This window comes from Epargyreus clarus, unplaced genomic scaffold, assembly GCF_041222505.1.
Source record: "Epargyreus clarus isolate Ecla_fem2 unplaced genomic scaffold, WU_Ecla_fem_2.2 ptg000027l, whole genome shotgun sequence".
NCBI lineage: Eukaryota > Metazoa > Arthropoda > Insecta > Lepidoptera > Hesperiidae > Epargyreus > Epargyreus clarus.
This window is the reverse complement of record NW_027332234.1, coordinates 5,313,136-5,334,651: the sequence shown is the minus strand read 5'-3', so window position 1 is coordinate 5,334,651 and position 21,516 is coordinate 5,313,136. Positions and strand designations below refer to the sequence as shown.

The 21,516-nt window shown below is 33.1% G+C and overlaps 2 protein-coding genes across 2 annotated transcripts in view; both read right to left on the bottom strand.

Annotated features, from left to right (window-relative positions):
• The window catches only part of bowl (brother of odd with entrails limited), a 35,334-nt gene extending 24,827 nt beyond the window's left edge, over positions 1 to 10,507 (bottom strand). The window contains exons 1-2 of the mRNA XM_073088785.1: positions 10,058 to 10,507; positions 1,561 to 2,467 (exon numbers count right to left, since the gene is read on the bottom strand). Coding sequence (XP_072944886.1) covers positions 1,561 to 2,450 — 890 coding nt within the window. The 5' untranslated portion in view covers positions 2,451 to 2,467; positions 10,058 to 10,507. The remainder of the gene's footprint in view (positions 1 to 1,560; positions 2,468 to 10,057) is intronic.
• A 5,096-nt stretch (positions 10,508 to 15,603) lies between these two features.
• The window catches only part of LOC140754120 (uncharacterized), a 258,660-nt gene continuing 252,747 nt past the window's right edge, over positions 15,604 to 21,516 (bottom strand). The window contains exons 37-38 of the mRNA XM_073089038.1: positions 16,397 to 16,532; positions 15,604 to 15,727 (exon numbers count right to left, since the gene is read on the bottom strand). Of these exons, the coding sequence (XP_072945139.1) occupies positions 15,676 to 15,727; positions 16,397 to 16,532 (188 nt within the window). The 3' untranslated portion in view covers positions 15,604 to 15,675. The remainder of the gene's footprint in view (positions 15,728 to 16,396; positions 16,533 to 21,516) is intronic.

Genomic DNA, 21,516 nt, shown 5'->3' with positions numbered 1-21,516 from the left:
GTGCCGCCGGAGTCGAACCACAAAGGGTTCTACCATGGTACAATGAAACGATTGATTCCTTTTAAACATCTTGTTTCATAGTTATCGAATAATGAGTAATTTTAAAGAACTGTATTATTAATAAATAAAACAATTATAATTAAAGAAGTCATACACTTCCATAAGATATAGCACCAAATAGATGTGTACCAACTTTAGGGAACAAATGTCATTTTTTTTCCAGAATTAAGTACCAAAACCGAAGTTACTGGAGTCTAGCTAGTTTATGGTAGACATTTTAATCCATGACTAAAAGTAAACAAGTAAAAGGTGCTCCAATAATAAATCAAAGATATTACAATCCTTAAGAACAAAGATTGAGCAATTTTTATGAGTAAGACTGTCTTGATATTTAGTATAATGCAGATATTACCACCATTCAATACTATTAATAACGTAAAATGGACAAAAAATTAACTGTCTCTACAATATTTGGTTCACCTTCGGTCAAATATCATTAATATATTATTTACTCCTTCGTCGAGACATTGATTTACCGTTTCCTCGTTTATGATCGTACCAGTAGACTAACTCGAAACGTACTATCGAAATATATTTTATGCTTTGAATATAAATAATTTTAATCCGATTAAAGTCGGTGTTGTGACCAACATCCGCTTAAATTTAAGGACTTGGCAACATATTAAAATCCTTAAAGAGATACTAAAACATTCCAATGATAAACATAGGTAGATATATCTCGTAATTTTTTGTACACGTAATACGAATGAGTCTAATCCTTAGCATAAAGCTGATCAAAAAATCCACATTGGATAATGGCATGTAATAAAAAATCCAATTAATACTTTTTTGAAGTACAAAATATCCGCCTTGCTTTTTATAGAAACAATAAATCGATATTTTATAGATGCACACTAAATAATACTGTGGGAACGGATTTAACAAGTAGAACTCGTTTAGGCAATCTTGTTTTCTCTGACCATAGATCTGTTAACTATTTTACTTTCTTATTACATATCGAAATTTAAACTAGGTATTTACTATTGTTATCTAGGAAGCTAATACTACAACAGGAAAAGTTTCTATAGAAACTGTTTCCTTGTAAGTAAATGTAGTTTAAGTTGGTAATATAAAAACTAAATCAACTAGATCAAAGTCATTAAAATCATTAGTACACCGGAGTCAAGTAATAAGCCTGTATAATTACGAGAATGTTACTCCAAGAACAGTTAACGAACTGAAAGTCTAAATAGATAGCCGCACTTATTAATCAAGATAGGCCGATTTCTACGAAACGCTCGCTAGATTGTGGAGCTTTAAATATTCCATTTCCAAGTAGTGGAGCGGATGTGGCCACACTCGGCTTAACATCTGCAACTTGAGTTACACCGGCTGCCTGTTACGTGCATTTAAATTAGGCCTTAATATGTACTATGATCACTGTAGTAGAAAATTAAAATGTGCAAGAAACCGGACGGGCCATCAACAACAACAGTAATTACAGGTTGCGCATTGAAAATTACAGCTGAATTATGAGTAAGTTATTATAAGATATCTTACCTGTGATCTCGCAAGTGATCCTGTCTTCTGAACGCTTTCCCGCAAATATCGCAGGAATATGGCCGCTCGTCCGTGTGAGTTCTTTCGTGGATCAGTAAGTTGTATGATTTTGTAAATTGGCGATTGCAGAATTTGCATATAAATTGCTTCTTCGGCCTCGATGCTCTACCTGGAGCTCTTAATAACCGTCTGTCTAAGTGTGGGTGCATTTGGTGTGGTCCAGCTCCTGGTGGAAACAGACCAGCCCCAGGAAAAGTAAAACTATTCCCAGTAGTAGGTGACGGACCAGGCGCCCCGAGAAATGCCCCAGGCGGGCCGTATATAGGAGGTTGTGGAGATCCATCTGATATCATGCCATCTATTGATGGTGTTCTATGGTGCGGAAGTAACATAGCAGCAGCAGCTTCTCTTAACGCTACTTCTTTTCTTTTTTCTACCATCATTGCCATTAAATCGAAAGAACTTCTCTTGGGAAAATTGCCTGACGCCCTATCTGGAGACCCTTTTGCAGGCTCAGCTCGTTCTCTGTCAATAATTCTCTCTCTCTCCATTATTTCTGATGGTATTAATGCAGGATGCATTTCATTGGGATACATAACAGGGTGCATTGCTCTTGTTGGTACTACAGGGACGAAAGCTGAAGATTCACGATGTGTGGATGTCAATAAAGAACCAGTGTTCATCTGGCGGTGGTAGGGTAATGGGGGTGAATCAAAATTTCCATTGGGATTTCGACCATTCGAAGAAGTTCTTGGTGGTTGTTGAGCTCTCTCAGCCGAGCTTGCAATGAACTGATCATGTCTTGAACGTAAAGGAGCATTCACTGGGCTGTCCGCAACAGGACGAGGTGTAGATGCCCGTGATACAACCGTTCCGCCGTTTTCTGACATCGCGCTTTGAAGAACATCTGAAAATAATAAATTTTCTTTATTATCTGCGAATGTCATGCTCATCATGTAAAAAGTTATTAAAATCAAATCGCGTGGGTTAATAAAAAGTATCAATATTTAATATCATGCACTGTCTCCGTTGTCTTCTACCAAATGAATGATTTTTTTCAAATAACTACGACATGCTCAAATCTCCAGTTGATTCTTATCTTTATGGCTTTCACTTATGATCGTAAGACTGAGATACGGTTCGTCGGTCGGTTGCCTACAATCTCAGCACTTGCCTGTGAGCTGCAGGTGTTGAACATTTAGATTTATGGATCGAGAAACATGTTTAATTAAGTAGCTTCATATTGTTTCTGTTTAACTACACAAGTTAAAAACGCATTTCTCACTGATTATAAAAAACTTCACAATATGGCTACACTTTTTAGAGCAATGTAATTTTTTGAATCAGATGTATAGATAATTCAAAATTTACATAATTATTATAAAGTAATTAGTAAAGATTTCTATAGATATACTTTCTTTTGTTAAGAAATGCTAGGTAGCATTTTTTTCTCTTGATATTATAATATGAGGCTTATGATATTTTGTTGAGGAGATGTCATCTATTCCTACAGATATTAGGTAGCCCTCATAGATAGATTAGGCGGCACTCATCAAAACCTCTATCTTTAGATTTCATTTAAGTTTCTAAAAGCTTACTTAAAGCTCCATACCTGTTTAATCATTAGTTTCACTGTTTGCTATAAGATTAACTTTAAATGTATGTAAATCCCTTAAAATAGATATTTTGTTCAATATCAAACTTATATTTATTTACTTTATTATCATTATGGAAATCAGCTCCGTGCCTCATGCATCATTCAACAGTTTATTCTCAATAGTATCGGTTCTTAGCTTCTGGTGATATCAGAAAATGTAAATGGCGACCGGATTTGGATACGAAACCGATATTAATGTCTATACTTGATATGTTGCTATCGTTTGGCTTGAATACCAGTCGTATTTTATAAAGAATTTGATTTCCCTCTCCGATAAATAATTATGATGCTGTAATATATTACGATGTCAATTTATTAATTAGTTATTCATTAGATGCAGTATGTCTAAACTTAAATTTCTAAACACAAATCGTAGTTGTAAGTGTTTTTCGTTCAAACCAAATTGTGATATCAACGTGGTACGCATAAAGTGTAGGGACATAAACATCATCGTATATTTGTACAACACTAATAACATTACTGAAAAGATTGCTATTCCGAGATTTACGATTTGTCTGACTGTTCCCAACTGAAACTAGTATCATGAGCGGCGACAATAAAACAGACGCTTTGCTTTACTACCTCGGTTGTATGGAACGAATGTTTTTGTAAGGTTTCCGGTTTCTCCCGCTTTATAGGGACACAGAAGTTTATTAACTTCGTCAAAGAATGTTGTACAATCTTTACTAAAAATCGTACCTCACATTTTTCTGCATCAAAAAGACCGTATGATTATGATTACCTAAAGTAAGCATTTAGTTTTTGAAAGTAAGAATTAATTAGAGTATATAAAATTACTCAAGAATGTCATGCAACGACTTCATTCTAAATAATAAAGAAGACAAACGCCTTGGTGGTAAGTTATGGCAAGTAAAAAAGATTAATCTTAGAATCAATTTATTCAAGCGAGATCAAAAAAGAAGGCGAGCGAGCCGGGCCCACATTTCACTGCACGTTGCCCGTTCTACCGTAAAAGCCTTCTGATTTTCTGTCCCTCTCACTCGCACTCACTGATCTCTATCTTTCATCTCATTCGCACTTAAGCTACGCCTGATCGAGTTTCTACCATCTTACTTGCTCCGAAGCTGTAAAACTACTTTTATCTCTCTTTTGGTTCGACAATTTAGAGATATGAATATGTATGCAAGCACTGCAGTAAGTAGTGGACTGTGGATGTAATGCTGGTCATTTCAATAAAATAAGTTTTAAAAAGAATACCTTAACACATAATGCAAAGAAATATGTTGAACCAATTTGAAATGACAGCACACGAATACAGGTTCCGTGCCAAAGAAAGTTACACGTGAAACGTTTTAGAACTATTAGTAGACACTGATATTAACGTCGTTGACTGATTATTTAATACTTACTGTTTATCAGCAACTAACATTGAAAGTGAATTAGTTTTCGTTAGGGCGTTTAAACAACTTATTTTTACTGATTTATCAAGTGACAAGATAGTTTTAAAGGTTTTGATAACGATACTAATATTTTTATAATTGAATTTTCAATTATCAGACAAAAAACCTATTATTGATTAGCTGTAGGTACATGCGATTAACATTAAATACAGATGCATTTTTCTAACATCACAAAACAAAGAACTTTCATAGGATATCGTAATCGTAATTATTAATTTCCTATTTCACCCTCTAGGCTCCATTTTGAAAACATATCTAATTCTTCCTCTAGGCGGTAGAAGCGTGAGAGTGTAATATTTATAATATTAGTGTGGATTTTGAATTTAGATTTGAAAAATGCATTTGTTTGTGATGATCTAGATTTTTTATCTTAACGTTATTAATATATAACTAGGGTCAATAACCTTAGATTTTATATTAAAGCTCTCAAGGCTTAAGTGTATGCATAAATTAGAAGCAATTCGAGAAAATTTTATTGAAATTTATGGATCGAGATCCGAGCCTTCGACAAATAGTAGATATTTCACTCGCAGACCAATTCACACTGAATATTTCATTGTGATCTCGATATTATTCAAGCAGATGAACTTCATTAGAGCTAAATAAATTACTGAGAGCTTCAAAGATTTTGTTCCGATCATTGACACGACAGTTAGGTTTTAAACGTTGTAAAAACATAAACCCACCTTATTATTCAGTACGAATATCAAATCTAAAAATGAATCTATAAACGTAGGTATATACAGCAAGAGTAGTATTAACTATTATTTAGATAAGGACATCAAAATATTTAAAACACTATTCAGATTTTATAACTTCTGACGACACTTTGCAATACAATGTAAACATAAAAGTAGAAACAGTTCTTCACCAGTAGCTTAAGACTCTGTTCAAAGCAAACTGCGCAACAATTGATAACAATATATAAAAGGTAATTATTTATCGATTTTGGATACTCACAGAAACGGTATTTCCCGTACCACATGTTTCACTTACATCGGCTTTACTAAAGTTTATTGCATTACGTGATGAGAACTTAGTAGGTTTGGTAATCGAATTACCGCAATCTGATGAACAAGCACCTAATTAATTTATAATAGCTGTTATGTTTATTGTTCCTTTTACGCGGAATTCTTCTTTTTTTGGTGCCGCATTACTATTGTTCTGATAAGCTTCATCGGGTATACGTAGATTAGATTGCATTATCAGTTGATGGTTTAGATTAACTACCATTTGCTAGCTGTGAAGCAGACGCTTCTATTTATTTATCTATGTCTACTAACTAGTTAAACATCCGTGTCTATGTAGGTTATTCTAAGTAGATTCTCTAGTTCGTTACATTGAAATAACTACGGTACAGTCGTCTCCTTGCATAACATATCTTAAGAATCATTATCAATAACCTTGATTATGCTCTTGAATATCAAAATTTCGCTTTTGACTTATCTTTTAATTGTAATAAGTAACTAACCAATAAGTGTAGGTGTAGTTTACTACTACGAAACCATTTCGACACCTATTTTTTATTTCCTATTGTTGCAGTAGCATCATCATAAATCTAAGTATTACTATCCCACTGCTGGGCACGAGTCTCCCCTTAGAATGAAAAGGGCTTAAGCCATAGTCCGCAGCTTACTTATGAAATATAAAAAAGTTAAGCTAATCCTAAGCTTTTGCATGTTTAGTCATTCCTAAAGAATATAATGGCATTAATTCCGATACTTAATTCATGTTCAGTTATTTCAATCCTCTTATGTTGTTTTCTTTTGACAGTGAACATTTATCCCGTTAATCTTTACCAATGTTTAATCTTTTGCAATTCGTGTACATTTACTACCAATTATCCAACTTCATTCAACTTCATAAAGAAGTGTGCCACTTTACTGCTAACATTATTACTTGGAACCACCTGTTCGGTTACAATGTAGCGAAGGTGTCGCTTCGAGACATTGAAATGAAATCGACTTAAACTACGTTTTTCTTTATCTTTATAGTATTATTAGGTTGAAATTTATTATATCGAACTCAGATATTTTTCAGTTTAAAGTACCTTATAGAAATAAATATGACGATATATCTATTATACCTACTACTGAAGATTTTTTTTATAAATATGAGTAGCAAAGAATCTTGCAGTCTACTTGATAAACATCTGTAACCAACTCCTTATAGAGTTCTACCTAAGGGTTCTACATAAAGCCGATCACAGATGCAGGATAAATGTAATCATAAGTTGTGGATATTTCCTTTGTGTAGGAAAGAAAGCCTATTCAAATAAATTAAATCTGTCTCCCTACCCTTACAGAGTATCTTCAGAACATCTCTTGTAAATTCCAATGTACCAGTGAAAAGTACTACGGGAAGGTATTATTAGTATAAGAATGTGATATGACGTATGTTTCAAATATTTAGTACACTAATGCCTGCTCTGATAATTTAAATTACACTTGTAATCAAAATATAATATTTATATGAAATAAAATCTAATCCTGTCTAATCTAGCAGATGTGTGATATGTATAGAATACCTATTTTTCATTAGCCTTCATTCATATAATTTTGTAATTGATATGTTTATGCTTAATGTACTGATTATGTGAATTCGTAAATTATAACGTCCTCTTTGATTTATCCGGGCGTGGTCTATCAGAGGAAGCCTGTGTTTTACCGTTGACTGTGAAATCTGCTAAATAATTGTCCAACTGTCAGGAGAATAGGTTCATGTTTTAAAAAGCGAACCTATTAAAATTAAAAACTACTTTCTGGTCTTGATTTTCTATTTATCACAAAATCTTGGATATCTACAGAATACTTACGATTTGTTTAGTTTTAACGGAGCTGAATTCAAACTGTGTACAATATTATTATCTTCAATTATTCTCAATTACAACAATAAAATACATACTTATATGCGTACATAACTTGACTAACTGGTTAACAAAGTAACACCTAACAGAGTACAAAGTACCTACCAACACTATGCTTTATACTTATATCTTACAAAGCGATACAGTATCAAATTTAATTACGTAGCTGTGTAATTGAAGAAGACTTAGATAAACAAAGCGAGTCGTAAAGGCAGATAGTTAACTGAATAAATACTTGCAGGTAATTTACTTGTGTTACTCCCTGTAATATCTCATTATTAGTAGGTAACTTATTTTTGCAGCAAATAGAGAATGCATTAAGATTAAGTGAGGTTTTCTTGTCTGTAGGTCTGTATACTAATTTGATAGTTAGAAGTTGAAGTATTACCGGCAATAAACAGAAGCAATCCAGGGAGAGCCCATTTGAGTAATAAGTACTCGGGTATTTTATTGTCTTACGAGTGATACAAATTGATGAGTAGATTGTGACAAGCAAGCAAAAAGGTGAAAACTTGTAATAAAGCCACCAGAACAATAGTTTTATTCGATTAGTGGTTATTGGCGCTCATGACCATGTATCTCCCGAAAGGTGTGTCTAGACACTTTAGACCCCTATCTGAGGCTGCCGCACAACTTGGGAATTAAGTTGGAAACCCGCCTAAACCACACATGCAATAAAAACAACAATATTTTCTTACTTTCTTTCTATCAATGCCGTGTTTGGTCTAAGGCAAACTTGACGAAATAGTTTGCTTTTGGTGTTTGCTGAAATAAAGTATAGGCAACTTAACCAACGTAGCACCACTATAATCGTGTTTCCTCTGTCCTGTTTAGTATTGGTAACAGATGTTTCATAACTTAGTGGTATGACTTGCGGCGGTACTCTCCGGGGGTCCAACTTCGAAACCCAGGCACCTCTGATTTCTCGAAATTATGCACGTATAAGAGATCAACTATCAATTGCTTTGTGAATTAAAGCAGTGACGAAATATAAGTGTTTCTATAATATTGTTAAGTGTCTGGAGTTTACCAGTCTATATTCTCATTCTGTGTCCAGCAGTGAGATAGTGATGGGTTAATGGGAATGATAATTATGACATGGAAGGTGGACGTCATATGGACTGTAAATCTACATCAACGGTACTATTTTTGGAAAATACAGTCTTATGAATAGCTCTTTGCTTCAAAACGTTATTTTATTCTAAGAGGTATTTTGTATTTTGGTCGAAAGGATTTTTAAAATTAAATATAGAAGTGTAATTGGTATTTAAATAACGCTGTTACTTATTATATTTAGTAAATAGGTATTCTTAAAATGTATTTATTAATTAATGTTGAAAAACTATGGGAGTATTAGTGTGATGTAGAGATAAAATTTGTGTAGATATGAGTTTTAGTAGGTAGATTATGTACATATCAGTAAATGAGTAGTAAGAAGTACTAAATAATCTTGTAGTTTTTTTTTTTATATTTGAAGTTTTTTTTTTCATGTTGGAGCAAATAAACGTGCATTAGTTAGTGAACTTATCATTTATTTTTATAAAATTAAAGAAACAATCGAGCATGCCGTCCACGTGATTTTAAAAGTTCAATACTGCCCATGGACATCTACAATCAACAACAGGGTTTCTACCTGAAACTCCTGAGGATTAAAACGGTCACCTCATATGTATATCAGCCGCATTACACTCAGATCAAGGTGGTAGAACCCTTTGTGGTTCGACTCCGGCGGAATCACCGCCACACCTATTTCTGCCTAATAACAGCAGTGTTAGGCGCTGCTGTGTTCCGTTTTGAAGGGTGTGGTAAGGGAGACATACTTTTTCGAGGCGTTCCAGCTTAGTCCTCTAGGATAGCGGCGCATCTGTGGCCGACCTCAGGTAGGAATATCTAATCCTGTCTGGGGTTGATTACAGAAGTCCATGGGCGGCAGTAGCCACTTACCATCAGGTGGATTGCATGCTCGGCTGCTCCTATAATATAAAAAAGACGCATTGCTACCAGTGAGACATTCTGAAATCCAACCCAAGTAAGTCTGCCTTACCAAAAAACCACAACCTTCAATGAGAACATACGATACGTTATATCAGAAATAGTAAAAGACGTAAGGTTATCATGCATGCTTAAGAATACGGTATTAAAATACACGCACCAACTAATTACTTTGACATTGGTCTCAAACTGTTGTTACACAAACATCACACTATAAAGTAATTAGTTTAAAAGCTTAACACCTAAGCCATTATCTCACAATAATTTTCCACGAGCACAATACGGCTACTGATAATTATAATTACTGCAAAACACGGTGGCAGAAATGTTAAGTAAACGCCGTTATAAATCTGAACAATAGAGTAAACCGCAGACCGTTATTCGAGGTATTGTCTTGGGTGGTATCTTAAAAAAAAAACAATAACAAACATGCATTTTAATCTTACGCATCTATCATGCACAATAAAACAGGTAGCCGTGCGTCTAAAACGCACGCTGCCTACCCAATTTAATTCACATCCGCCGTATCATATTACGTATTCTATAAAAAATTATACGCACAAGGCGACGGGTTGCCCGATAAGTCGCCGGACTCCAACCCTCCAGTAGTCAGGTACACAACCCACAAAGTTTACCAACCGACGGTCCGCAAGGCACAATGGTCGATCATTGCAATTTTTTGTCACATTTCACAGTCAAACCCTGTTGTGGACAGGTGAATAGGAGATTAGTGGAAGCGCACACAACAATAGACGCACTGTACAGGCCATAAAACAGTTAATAGACACTGGCGAGCGTAAAGTTATTGCCGTCACGACTATCACCACATACAATGTTCACTTGCCAATGATTATCACTTCAATGCACTGTTCATATGTAGTTTTTGCACTGTAATCCACTTATAAAGTTTTATATGCACGTTGGTGTTATCTTTTTTGAATGGAGTTTGGCGCGAAGGCTGCGTATGCGCAGACGCGCGGTTGGTGGGAGTAGAGCGCGCGTACTACTGTACCGACGTCAGAGGCAGTAGCGCTCCTGCAGTTGCCCCCCCACCGCCGCCGCCCGCGAAGCCTTCCATACCGTTTTTACTTTGGAAGCAATAAAAAAGGGAAGGATATCGTCGGATTGTTTATTTTTCATGTTAGTAGCTTATAAGTCGTGTAAATTAACGCCGCCCTCAAAAGTTTAGGTCGATGTCGATCGTGAATTTAGTCTGTAGCTGTTAATTGATAAGGATTTTTTCTGTGAGACCTATCGTTTTGTTGATAAAATTCCGAATGTTTCCTTTCGATTGTATTCTTATAAAAATAAAATACTTACCCACTTATCATAAGAAAAAAATCTTATATACCTAAGTAGGTACATATACAAATGCCAATAATGCGTCTGTGTAATAAGGTGATATAACAAGAAACCACAGAAGCTCACTTACGTAGATGACTATCTAGTACATGCTACTCATACTAGACTTGTGTTATTAAAATATATTCTTGCATGAATGTATAATATGACGAATATAGATGCATAATCTGGACTCTACATTTATTTACTTCTAATAATAAATTTTCCCTTATGACGTTTGTAATTCATTTTATATACTAAATACCTAACTGTGTCTTTTTATGTAATTGTTAATAAAGAATATTATTTAATTATAAATATTTTTTAAGGAAATATTATATTTGCACCTTGATAGAATATACTATCACTGCACCCATGGGCAAGGACATCTGTATTGAATAGAGATAAAGTTAGAGTTAAACTTCTTACCTGAAGTTGGTCACATACACACTGCTGCCCCGAAGGGAACTACCCCCTAAGTTGAAACCCAGCGTGGCTTCCTCCGGAGTCGAACCAAGGACCAAGTAATTTGATTAATTTAGTGTATTTTGAAAAATTCCGGAACTCAGAACAGTAGTTTAATAGCACAAATCCCTTAAACCTTTTGTATATTATCTGTGGGAGTAAATACGCAATATTTTTAATATTATTTTGAATATGATAATATAAAAGAATACCATTACTTTAATACTTTATTACAACGAATTCTATTCATACAGTCACATATATTTAAAAAATCCATTATGGGCAACGTTTTTATTTACTAAACATCTGATTTCACAATAAAGAACTGAAATAAATAAAGCAGATTATACATATACATGCTTTAATACATTTAAATAAACTTTTATTTTGGCAACAGTTAAGCTAGAAGCATAATACTGTGTCAAAAATGTGATGACGATTATAGTCGTGTCGTCTCAATATGCGTTATACGCATAGAAATTTGGTAACGCACTCCGTATTTATATAAAGCTGCTTATTTATATAAAGGTTTAAAACATACTATTTTAGTCTGTTTTTTTGTAACATCGGTTTATGTTAAGTTAATCCTTGATTGTACAAATTAATTTCTGCTAATGTCGAACCGATTTAGATATTAATTTACTCAAAGGACATTTTTCTGAATGTAATATCTTACACTTAATTTTGTTCAAGAATAATTGAGGTGGACTTACACCACGTAAGTCATACAGATAGCAAAATATATTATACTTGTCATTATTAACCCAAAATTATTTTAGTACATAACGACATAAAACACATGTATTATGTTTCTAGCTTTATAAAGATTTGACACGACACCTTTGGCATAAACTGATTTTTTTTATTAAAGATACACTTTATTCGTTTAATTTCATCTCTTAAATTATTTTAAAACACTCAGAATTACTATTCAAATTAATAATTTGATAAACCTATTAAAATTACATGAACAGACTATCTTAAAGTGCTCATATAATTTGCAATAGAAAAAAATATTACAATAAAAATGTATACATAATTACTTACTATTTATTACATTTTAAACACCCACTTGTGTACAAGTCTACTCTAAAAGCTTTAACAAATTACCTATTATTAGTCTTTTTATTTATTCATTATACATATTTGAGCTTTACATGATTATCTATGTACAAGTCGTAATTGTTTTATAATTTCTATTATTTACCAATTTAATGCACACTTTTACCTAAGTCACTAGTAATGGACCACAAACTACGAGGTTATTTAATTAAATTGTAAATTCTGACAGTCAATGGCAACACACTACATAGGTATCTTTGACACAAAATCATTTATTACATTTTAAATAGATTTTCATCCAAAAATCGAATGAAATGATGATAAAATGATTAATGAAAATAAAATATAGAAATTTATAAAAAGTAAACATGTTTTTTAAGCATTATAAAACACATAATATTTTTAATAAATTATTTTTACAATAAGTTAAATTTAACATTTACAATTTAAAATGAATAGTAGAGTACCTAATACAATTAGGTTTTAACACCTGGACTAAATCATGAGTAATAAAGTAAGGGATAATTAAATTCTTTATTTAATTCAATAAAACGTAATGAAATCTTATATCGATACTAGATATAATATATAAATTATTTCATATTAAGAAATCACTTTTTCACAACATTTATATAAAATGACAAGATTCCGTGTGATTACTTTAAAGGAATAATCAACTGAATAGTGCATCTTCATTTCCAATTATTTTTAAATAATGCCTAATGATCTAATACTGGCTTCGGCACATCAATGTTATATTTTAGTAAGTCATATCTAATATTCTTTCCTACATTCTTTCACATCTAGGGGATATTAACAACTAGGTAATAATTTATAGGAATATCTTGATTTATAATATTAGTATTATCTAGATCTTTTTCTTCAAATATTTTACAATAAGTATCAATATTATTTCGTCTATAGTCCACTAAATCTTATTTTTACTACTGATAAAATTTCTTCGTCACGAGAAAACGTACATCCTTTAAATATTCGAGTTTCATATAAATCTACATTTGCAAATTTCGTTTTCGCAATAAAATACTTCGTTTCAAAATGAAAGCGTAACTGACAAACCGTTAAACATGGTTTTCTTTCACTTTACACCTTAATTCATCCTTTCATACCTTTATTCTTATTTTACGTTTCATAATTTCATCTCCGTTCGCCTTTTTATGCCCTTCTCCATAGTCTCTTTGATCAGTCAGGTTTTAGTAAATATTTTAAGTCGAGTCAATAACCCGCTTATCATTTTCACAATACTCTTTAAATATCTATTTTAGAATTATTTGGATTAAAGCTATAATTTTATTAAATTATATCTTCGATGAAACGTTGCCTTGATCTAAGGACCGAATTTTAATAATGTGTACGATAAATAGTATGATTTTAAATAGATTTATAACTTAGGTATATATAAAATGCAACAACAAATATAATTTAACACATTATCCCAAACAATATTTTCGTAACGTAATTTTATTATTATCGTTATATTTGATGAACACAGAAGTTTACGATACATTTCAGCTACATAACTTTATACTATTCATTAGAAATATTCTGGATTTAAGGGAAAGGTTAAAAGATAAATACTTACTGATATAATAAATATTTAAACTTTCTATTGATACTCTCTAAGTAAATAAATTTGTTCATTTTCGTCATAAAATAGTAAATAACGCTGTATTTGTAAATATACTGTTATATCAACGTTTTACGCCATATTTGTAACTGAATAATAATAATATAAATATTTGTATTTTAATTTTTGACAAATCTATTTCGAAATCATTTATAATTTATTTGGTTTATGTAAAATATTTATTTGTATTTGAATAAATAGATTGAGATAAATAGGACATAGGTAGGTAAATAGTATTATTATTATTTTAACGACTTCTTATTAATTTCCTCAAGTCTTTGAAACAAATCTGTAATATGATATGGAATCTTTTAAACTATGTATTTCTAAACTGTGACGTAGTAAACCCCAGTTATTTAACAAAATATTATTTTTTATTGTGCTCTTCAATTAATTCAATTCAATTAACGTCTTCACTTTTTACAGGACGGGAGAAACATTATAATAATGATTTTATTTATCGCGAATAAATACAATTACAAAATAACGATATTAAATAATAAGGATAATAAGCAAAGGTATTGTATTTTAATTCCTCCGTGACTACGATCAGATCGGCCAGTGATCAAATCTAAAAATATTATTTTAAAGGAGAGGGAAGAAAGAAAGAAAAAGAAAGGGAGAAATATTCGTACCAACTTTAAAATAATATAAGAAAGAGGTACGATTCTAAAGATCTTGCACTTGAAATTGATTAAAAAAAAAACGTTAAATAGACTCTACATGTGGAGTTCTGGGTTCTTTACTTGACCAGGCAACCTAACTGGTGAATTGTCATTTATTTATTGTTTTTATGGGTATCCATTTATTCGCATTGACCGAAAAATGACATTATCAAGTATGACCAAATGATGAAATGTCGATATTTGGCGGGCAAAGCATTGGGAGGATTGATTGGTAAGAACGGGCATTAAATACAATCACCTGTTCTTATTACTATAGATGGAAATATGTAACTAATCATTGAGGTCTTTAATTTGTCGGTAATATACGATGGCATAGAACTGCTCGCTACTAGCTCTGTCTCCATAATAATTGGACATGATTTAACATAGATTAGCCTATGACCATCATCACACAAACATAACAATACCATAACACTCCTAGGCGTTGCCTTGCACATGATATACTCGACAAATACAAAACTAGAAAATGTATAATGCATCAAGTTTTTATTTGGTTATTTTATATATTTGGTTAGTATAGGATTTAATAGCTTTCGACGGAGGACGAGAAATCTGTCATAAATAAATGCTGCACAGTACTATGTGTGATATGCTGTAAAATCTCTCACAGAATGGGCTGTCGACATATACCGTTTTGTCATATTCTAGACCTTATACTTCGGTAAAGAAATGAGTATTCAGGGCCACAAAAAGACTAACTTAACCAAAACATTGAGATTCCTTTACAATACCTAATGTCCATGCAACAGAAAATTCAGTGAAAACAAAAGGTTATTACATCTATCATAAAGTTATAATAAATATCTTAAATATAATTTTAGATATCCACAATAAAAAATATAATAATTTTTTGGTCGTACTTTTTATTAAAAATAAAAAATAAGGAAAAGGAAGAAAAATAAAAAAAATGTAGGGAATTCTATATTTATGATAATAAATTATATATAATCGAATGAATCTTGAGAAGTATTGTGTGTTCGTCAACCGGCCTTCATCCATCGATCAATAGAATATTCTAAAGCTGCCATCCACCTGAAAAAAAGACAAAAAATAAGTAAAACACGAAAAAAATTATTGTTGTTAACACTACCTCATAGAGATAACTATAAAATAGGTGCATAAATGATTGTGTGAAATAAATATAACAAAATTAAGGATTTAAAGTGCACATAGCTAAAGCAATGTCCACACTTTTTGAATTAATTATTAGATACAAAAGAAAAGACAAGCTCACAGTGATACTGTTATTTAGTGATTACAATTATCTACATATAAAGTGTACAGTCATATAAAGTGTTAACTATCTTCAGAATCTATCACCTAGCAAAAATTGCAAAAAATATATATTTGGATGTACATTCTTATCTATATTGACTAATAATGTTAGATTTAACATCTTGGAGTATGATCTAGGCATTCTTCCCAGTTGTACCTCTTCTGCTCACTTATAAACCAACAAAGGGCCATCGTTAGAGCCTCGCCAAGTGCAGCTTCCCCCTTCCAAGAGATTCAAAAATGGTATTGGATTTTCTACCATTTCGCTCCATTAGTAGGTAAGTGCCCCTCTGATTTAGAAATGCAAATATCACCGCAGCAGCATCTGCTGCACACCTCTGGATGTACAGCTGGCGACAGCCTGGTACACCTATACGTTAACCAAAACCCAAAGTCTACACCAGGTGCTGCTTATAAGAAACTGACCTTTTCCGATCCATTTCTGACTCGGTGTGGAAGTAGAAGTGCCTCTGCTTCGGCTCTGTGGGCATCACCTCGAAAGCGTACTTCTTACCGCCAGGAGCGCAGGTTTGAATCCTGTATCCGTGGAGGCATGCCATTCCTAAAAAAATTAGAAGTAAAGTAAAAAAGTGTAGAGTGGGTTTTTAATATTTAAAAAATTGATATCTACTTTATAATCTCGAGTAATAAATTATCTTTATTCTTTGAAGATACCGCCACTCCTATTCCCGCCTTATAACATCAGGTTATAACATCAGCGTTATGAGCTGCCGGGTTCGGTTTGAAGGATGTGGTAATGGAGATATATTTATCCCAGACGTTCCATCTTAGTCCTTAGGGGTAGCAAAACGTCTGTGGCCAACTTCAGTAGCAATCTAAACTAATCTGAAGTTGATATCAGGTGGACTGAACGCTCATTTATAATTTGTATATTAAAAAAGATGATTATAATGTGGCGTTCAGAACATTAATTCCGTTATATACAAGGCGGCTAATAACGCTAAATAAAAGGGGTATGCAAGTACAAGTGTTTAAGTGCACACAAAATGTAAAATTAATGTTCTGGATATTATTATTTTAAGACAAAGAAAGATAAACAAGTGGTCCGGCAACACTACGTGATGGAATGTACGTTGAAGCGTCGAGACAATGGAAAAATTATAAAAATTGAATTATAAGATGACTTTTCTTATTTTACTTATTTGTCCTGTAACGTTAGTGTAGGTATAACTTAATTGAGAATCAGTGGATTCGTTATATATACAATGTATCAATAGTAGATGCCATAGGTTAGCAAACTACTCAGGTCTGTCACAGGGCTCTATCTCTTGAACCGTAATAGATAGATGCTTGAGATTTTTATAGTATATGTATAACTGCGTCCACTATAACAACAAAAATTAAAAAAAAAAACTTAATGATTACATACGTCTGTCACAGGGCTCTATCTTTTGAACCGCAATAGATAGATAGTTGATTTTTACAGTGTATGTATAACCACCGACAACAAAAACGAAAAATAAAAACAATGAAAATTTGGTGGAATGGAACTCTTCGTATGCGAGTTCGATTCGCACGTGGCCAATTATTTACTATGGCTCATCGTGGCGAAGATTGACTCAAACTCCTTTTCATTATTCTAAAATTTACCTACAATCGAATTTCTATCAAACCTTGAAAGGAAAATATTGTTAAAACCATAAAAGATTATCCGCGTAAAAATTATTCTAAGTTCCAATAGCTCGCTCAAACGGCGTACTAAATCTGAGCCAAATTATTTATATGGTGTTTATTCTGCAGATTTTTATTCTTAAAGTAGAATAGCAATTTGTAGTTTTCTAGTTTTATTCAAATGAGAGAATATCGGATACAAGCATAGATACGTGGATGCAAGTGACAGCTCACACGACAGATAGAAAACGAGACAATAAGAATCGTCCAAAAAGTATGTCTATATTTCAACATCCTCCCTTAGACATAAACCCATCTTTGAAGAGCAAAACTCAATCTTCTGCTGAGGAGTTCCTTTCGTCAGAATGTCAGCGACCATCTCACTTGTTTGCACGTACTTTATTACAATCTTCTTCAGACGTACCTTGTCGCGCACAAAATGATGTCGTATATCTATATGCTTAGTTCTGGGATGATAGTTAATGGTACCTGCAAGTTTAATGGCACTTTGATTATCACATAAAATAATTATAGGTTCAGTGACTAACTGCGGCCAAAATTCTTCTTGCATCTGTTTAAGCCACATTGCTTCTTGAGTACAGCTTGAAAGTGACATATATTCCGCCTCTGTAGTAGACAACGCAACAGTCGGTTGTCGACGAGAGTTCCATGAAATTGCACCACCTTGATGAATAAAAAAAGCCGGAACATGATCTTCGATCGATTTCGTCATTACACCAGTCTGCATCGCAATAACCATGTATAAAATTTTCTTCATTTCTTTTGTATGTAAGTGTATAATTTTCAGTGAATTTCAAATATCGCAGTATGCGCTTCAACGCCACCCAGTGCTGCATTTGTGGCTTTGAATTAAATCTGCTCAATGTATTTACCGCATAAGATATATCAGGGCGCGTACATTGTGATAAGTACAATAAACACCCAATTACTTCCTGATATGGATATTTATCAGTAATTGAATCTACATTTTCAATTATTTTAAACTTTGTTTTTGGATCCATTGGGATTTTAACGCTCTTACAATCTGACATTCCATATTTACTCAATATATCTTTTATATATCTTGTTTGATCTATACTTAGAATTCCACGTTCTCTGTCTCTACGTACATGTATACCCAGATAATATTTCAATTCACCTAAGTCCTTCATTTCAAATTTATCAAACAAATTATTTTTTATATAATTCTTAGTTTCAATGGAACTTGTAAATAAAATAATGTCATCCACATAGACAGCCAAAAAGGTTATATCTTCGTTATCTATTCTATAATAAACACAAGAATCAAGTAATGACTGTTTTAGGCCAATGGATTTAAGTGCACGATCGAGTTTTAAGTTCCATTGCCGACTAGCTTGTTTTAGACCATACAAACTTTTTTTTAATAAGCATACTTGTGTATTGTTCACTTCGAAGTTTGGAGGTTGAAGCATATAAATGTTTTCTGATATACGACATCATTTTGTGCGCGACAAGGTACGTCTGAAGAAGATTGTAATAAAGTACGTGCAAACAAGTGAGATGGTCGCTGACATTCTGACGAAAGGAACTCCTCAGCAGAAGATTGAGTTTTGCTCTTCAAAGATGGGTTTATGTCTAAGGGAGGATGTTGAAATATAGACATACTTTTGTATTGTTCACTTCGAAGTTTGGAGGTTGAAGCATATAAATGTTTTCTTCAATATCGCCTTGTAGGAACGCTGATACAACGTCCATCTGGTCTATATCCAAGTTATATTTCACAGCTAGCGTAAGTAAATAACGTAGAGAGGAAAATCTTATTACGGGTGCATATACTTCATTATAATCATATCCCTTTCTTTGAGCACATCCTTTAATTACTAATCTAGCTTTATACTTTGCTATGTCACCATTTTCATCCCTTTTGGTTTTAAACACCCATTTGCATGATATAGCTTTCTTATCCACTGGTAACTCACATAGTACCCAAGTATTATTAATCTGTAAAGATTTGAATTCTTCTTCCATTGCTTTTTGCCACTGACTGGACTCTGGGCTAGATAGAGCTTCTTCTAATGTTAAAGGATCTTGATTTAAAACTAAGCATGCATGTTCTATTTCATTTCCATCTTGTTCATCATCACTGACATATCTTAGCTGCCTTCCTCGAGGCCTAAGATTAATAAAATTATCGGGAGAACTAAATGTACAATCTGTGCTTGGTTCATATGTCGGATCTTGATCTGTCATATTATCCACAGATTCAAAGCTTTCACATAAAGTTGTATTAGTTACATCCTCATTAGAATCATTTGAACTACAAGTTTGATTGTTGACACTATCGGTAGTTTTAGCAGGCTCATCTAACGGCATGGATACCTGTAATGGGGCATCAGAGTTAACATTCGGCAATAATACATCTTTCTGAACATCTTCTATGAATACGACATTCCTGCTTTTTGTAACCTTTTGAGTGACAGGATCCAACAGTCTATACCCTTTCGTATTCTCGCAATATCCAAGAAATATCATTTCAGTGGATTTCGAATCCCACTTCAATCTCTTTTCCTTCGGCACGTGCACCATGGCTTTACATCCAAAAATTTTCAAATGAGAAATATTTGGTTTCAAACCTGTCAACATTTCCAGTGGTGTCACATCGTTAAGGACGCGAGTCGGAGAACGGTTAATAATATGAGCTGCAGACTCCACTGCCTCTGCCCAAAATTTCTTGGATAATCCAGCATCCTCCAGCATACACTTGGCACGTTCTACGAGCGTGCGATTCATGCGCTCTGCCAGCCCATTCTGCTCTGGTGTATAGGGCGCTGATGTTTGATGCCTGATGCCGTAACCTGATAAAAATTTCGACATTTCATGATTAATATATTCCAAGCCATTATCTGTTCGAAGAATTTTTATTTTACAGTCAAGCTGATTTTCCATTTCGTTTTTGTATATTTGAAGCACCTCTTTAATATTTGTTTTATTTCTTAAGAAATAGACATTAACCTTCCTAGAGAAGTCATCTATAAAGGTTATAAAATACCTTGCTCCACCCATAGATGGCACTTCCATAGGTCCACACAAATCAGAATGCACGATTTGCAATGGCTCTTTTGCCCTCGAACCACAATTTGAGAAAGGAAATCTGGTTTGTTTACCTTTCAAACAGGGAATACAATTGATATTTATATTATTGTTTTCTACTAACTTAATTCCTTCAGTGCACAATGGCAGTTTCCGTACATCATTGTAATTCAGATGTCCCATTCTTCGATGCCAAATATTTAAACTCGTTTCTTCGGAAGTAGCAACAAATGCATTGCCATTAAAAGTATTTAACTTATACATGTTGTTTATAAGCTTAGCAGTAGCCACTATTTTCTGATGTTTATTTAATATTTGACAACCAATCTTATTAAACATTACTTGACAACCACTCTTAGACAATTGACTGACTGACAATAGATTCGAATTCAACTTTGGAACATACAAAATATCTTTCACCTGTACTTTGTTTACATTACCATCTTCACCAATAAGGTTTAAGTCAATATTACCAATATACAATGATGAATCAGTTGCTGTACAATATATATTGTACAGCAACTGATTCATTATTGGCGACCATTATATTTTGTATCGGAGGTGCCCGGATATCATACATTCCATCAAGAATATTCGTCATATGTAAAGATGCGCCAGAATCTACAATCCATGAAGCATTATCTACGGAGTGTCGAGTTGCAGAAAAAACAGCTGCATAACCTTTTCCATTATCATCATTTTTCTTCTTAAAGTTGCAGAATTTGCTTATATGGCCATATCGATTACAATTGTAGCAACGGGGACCAGGTGATTTGGTACATTTATTAAATTTGAGATTATTTTTATTAGTATGCTTTGTGTACAGAACTGAAACATTAGTG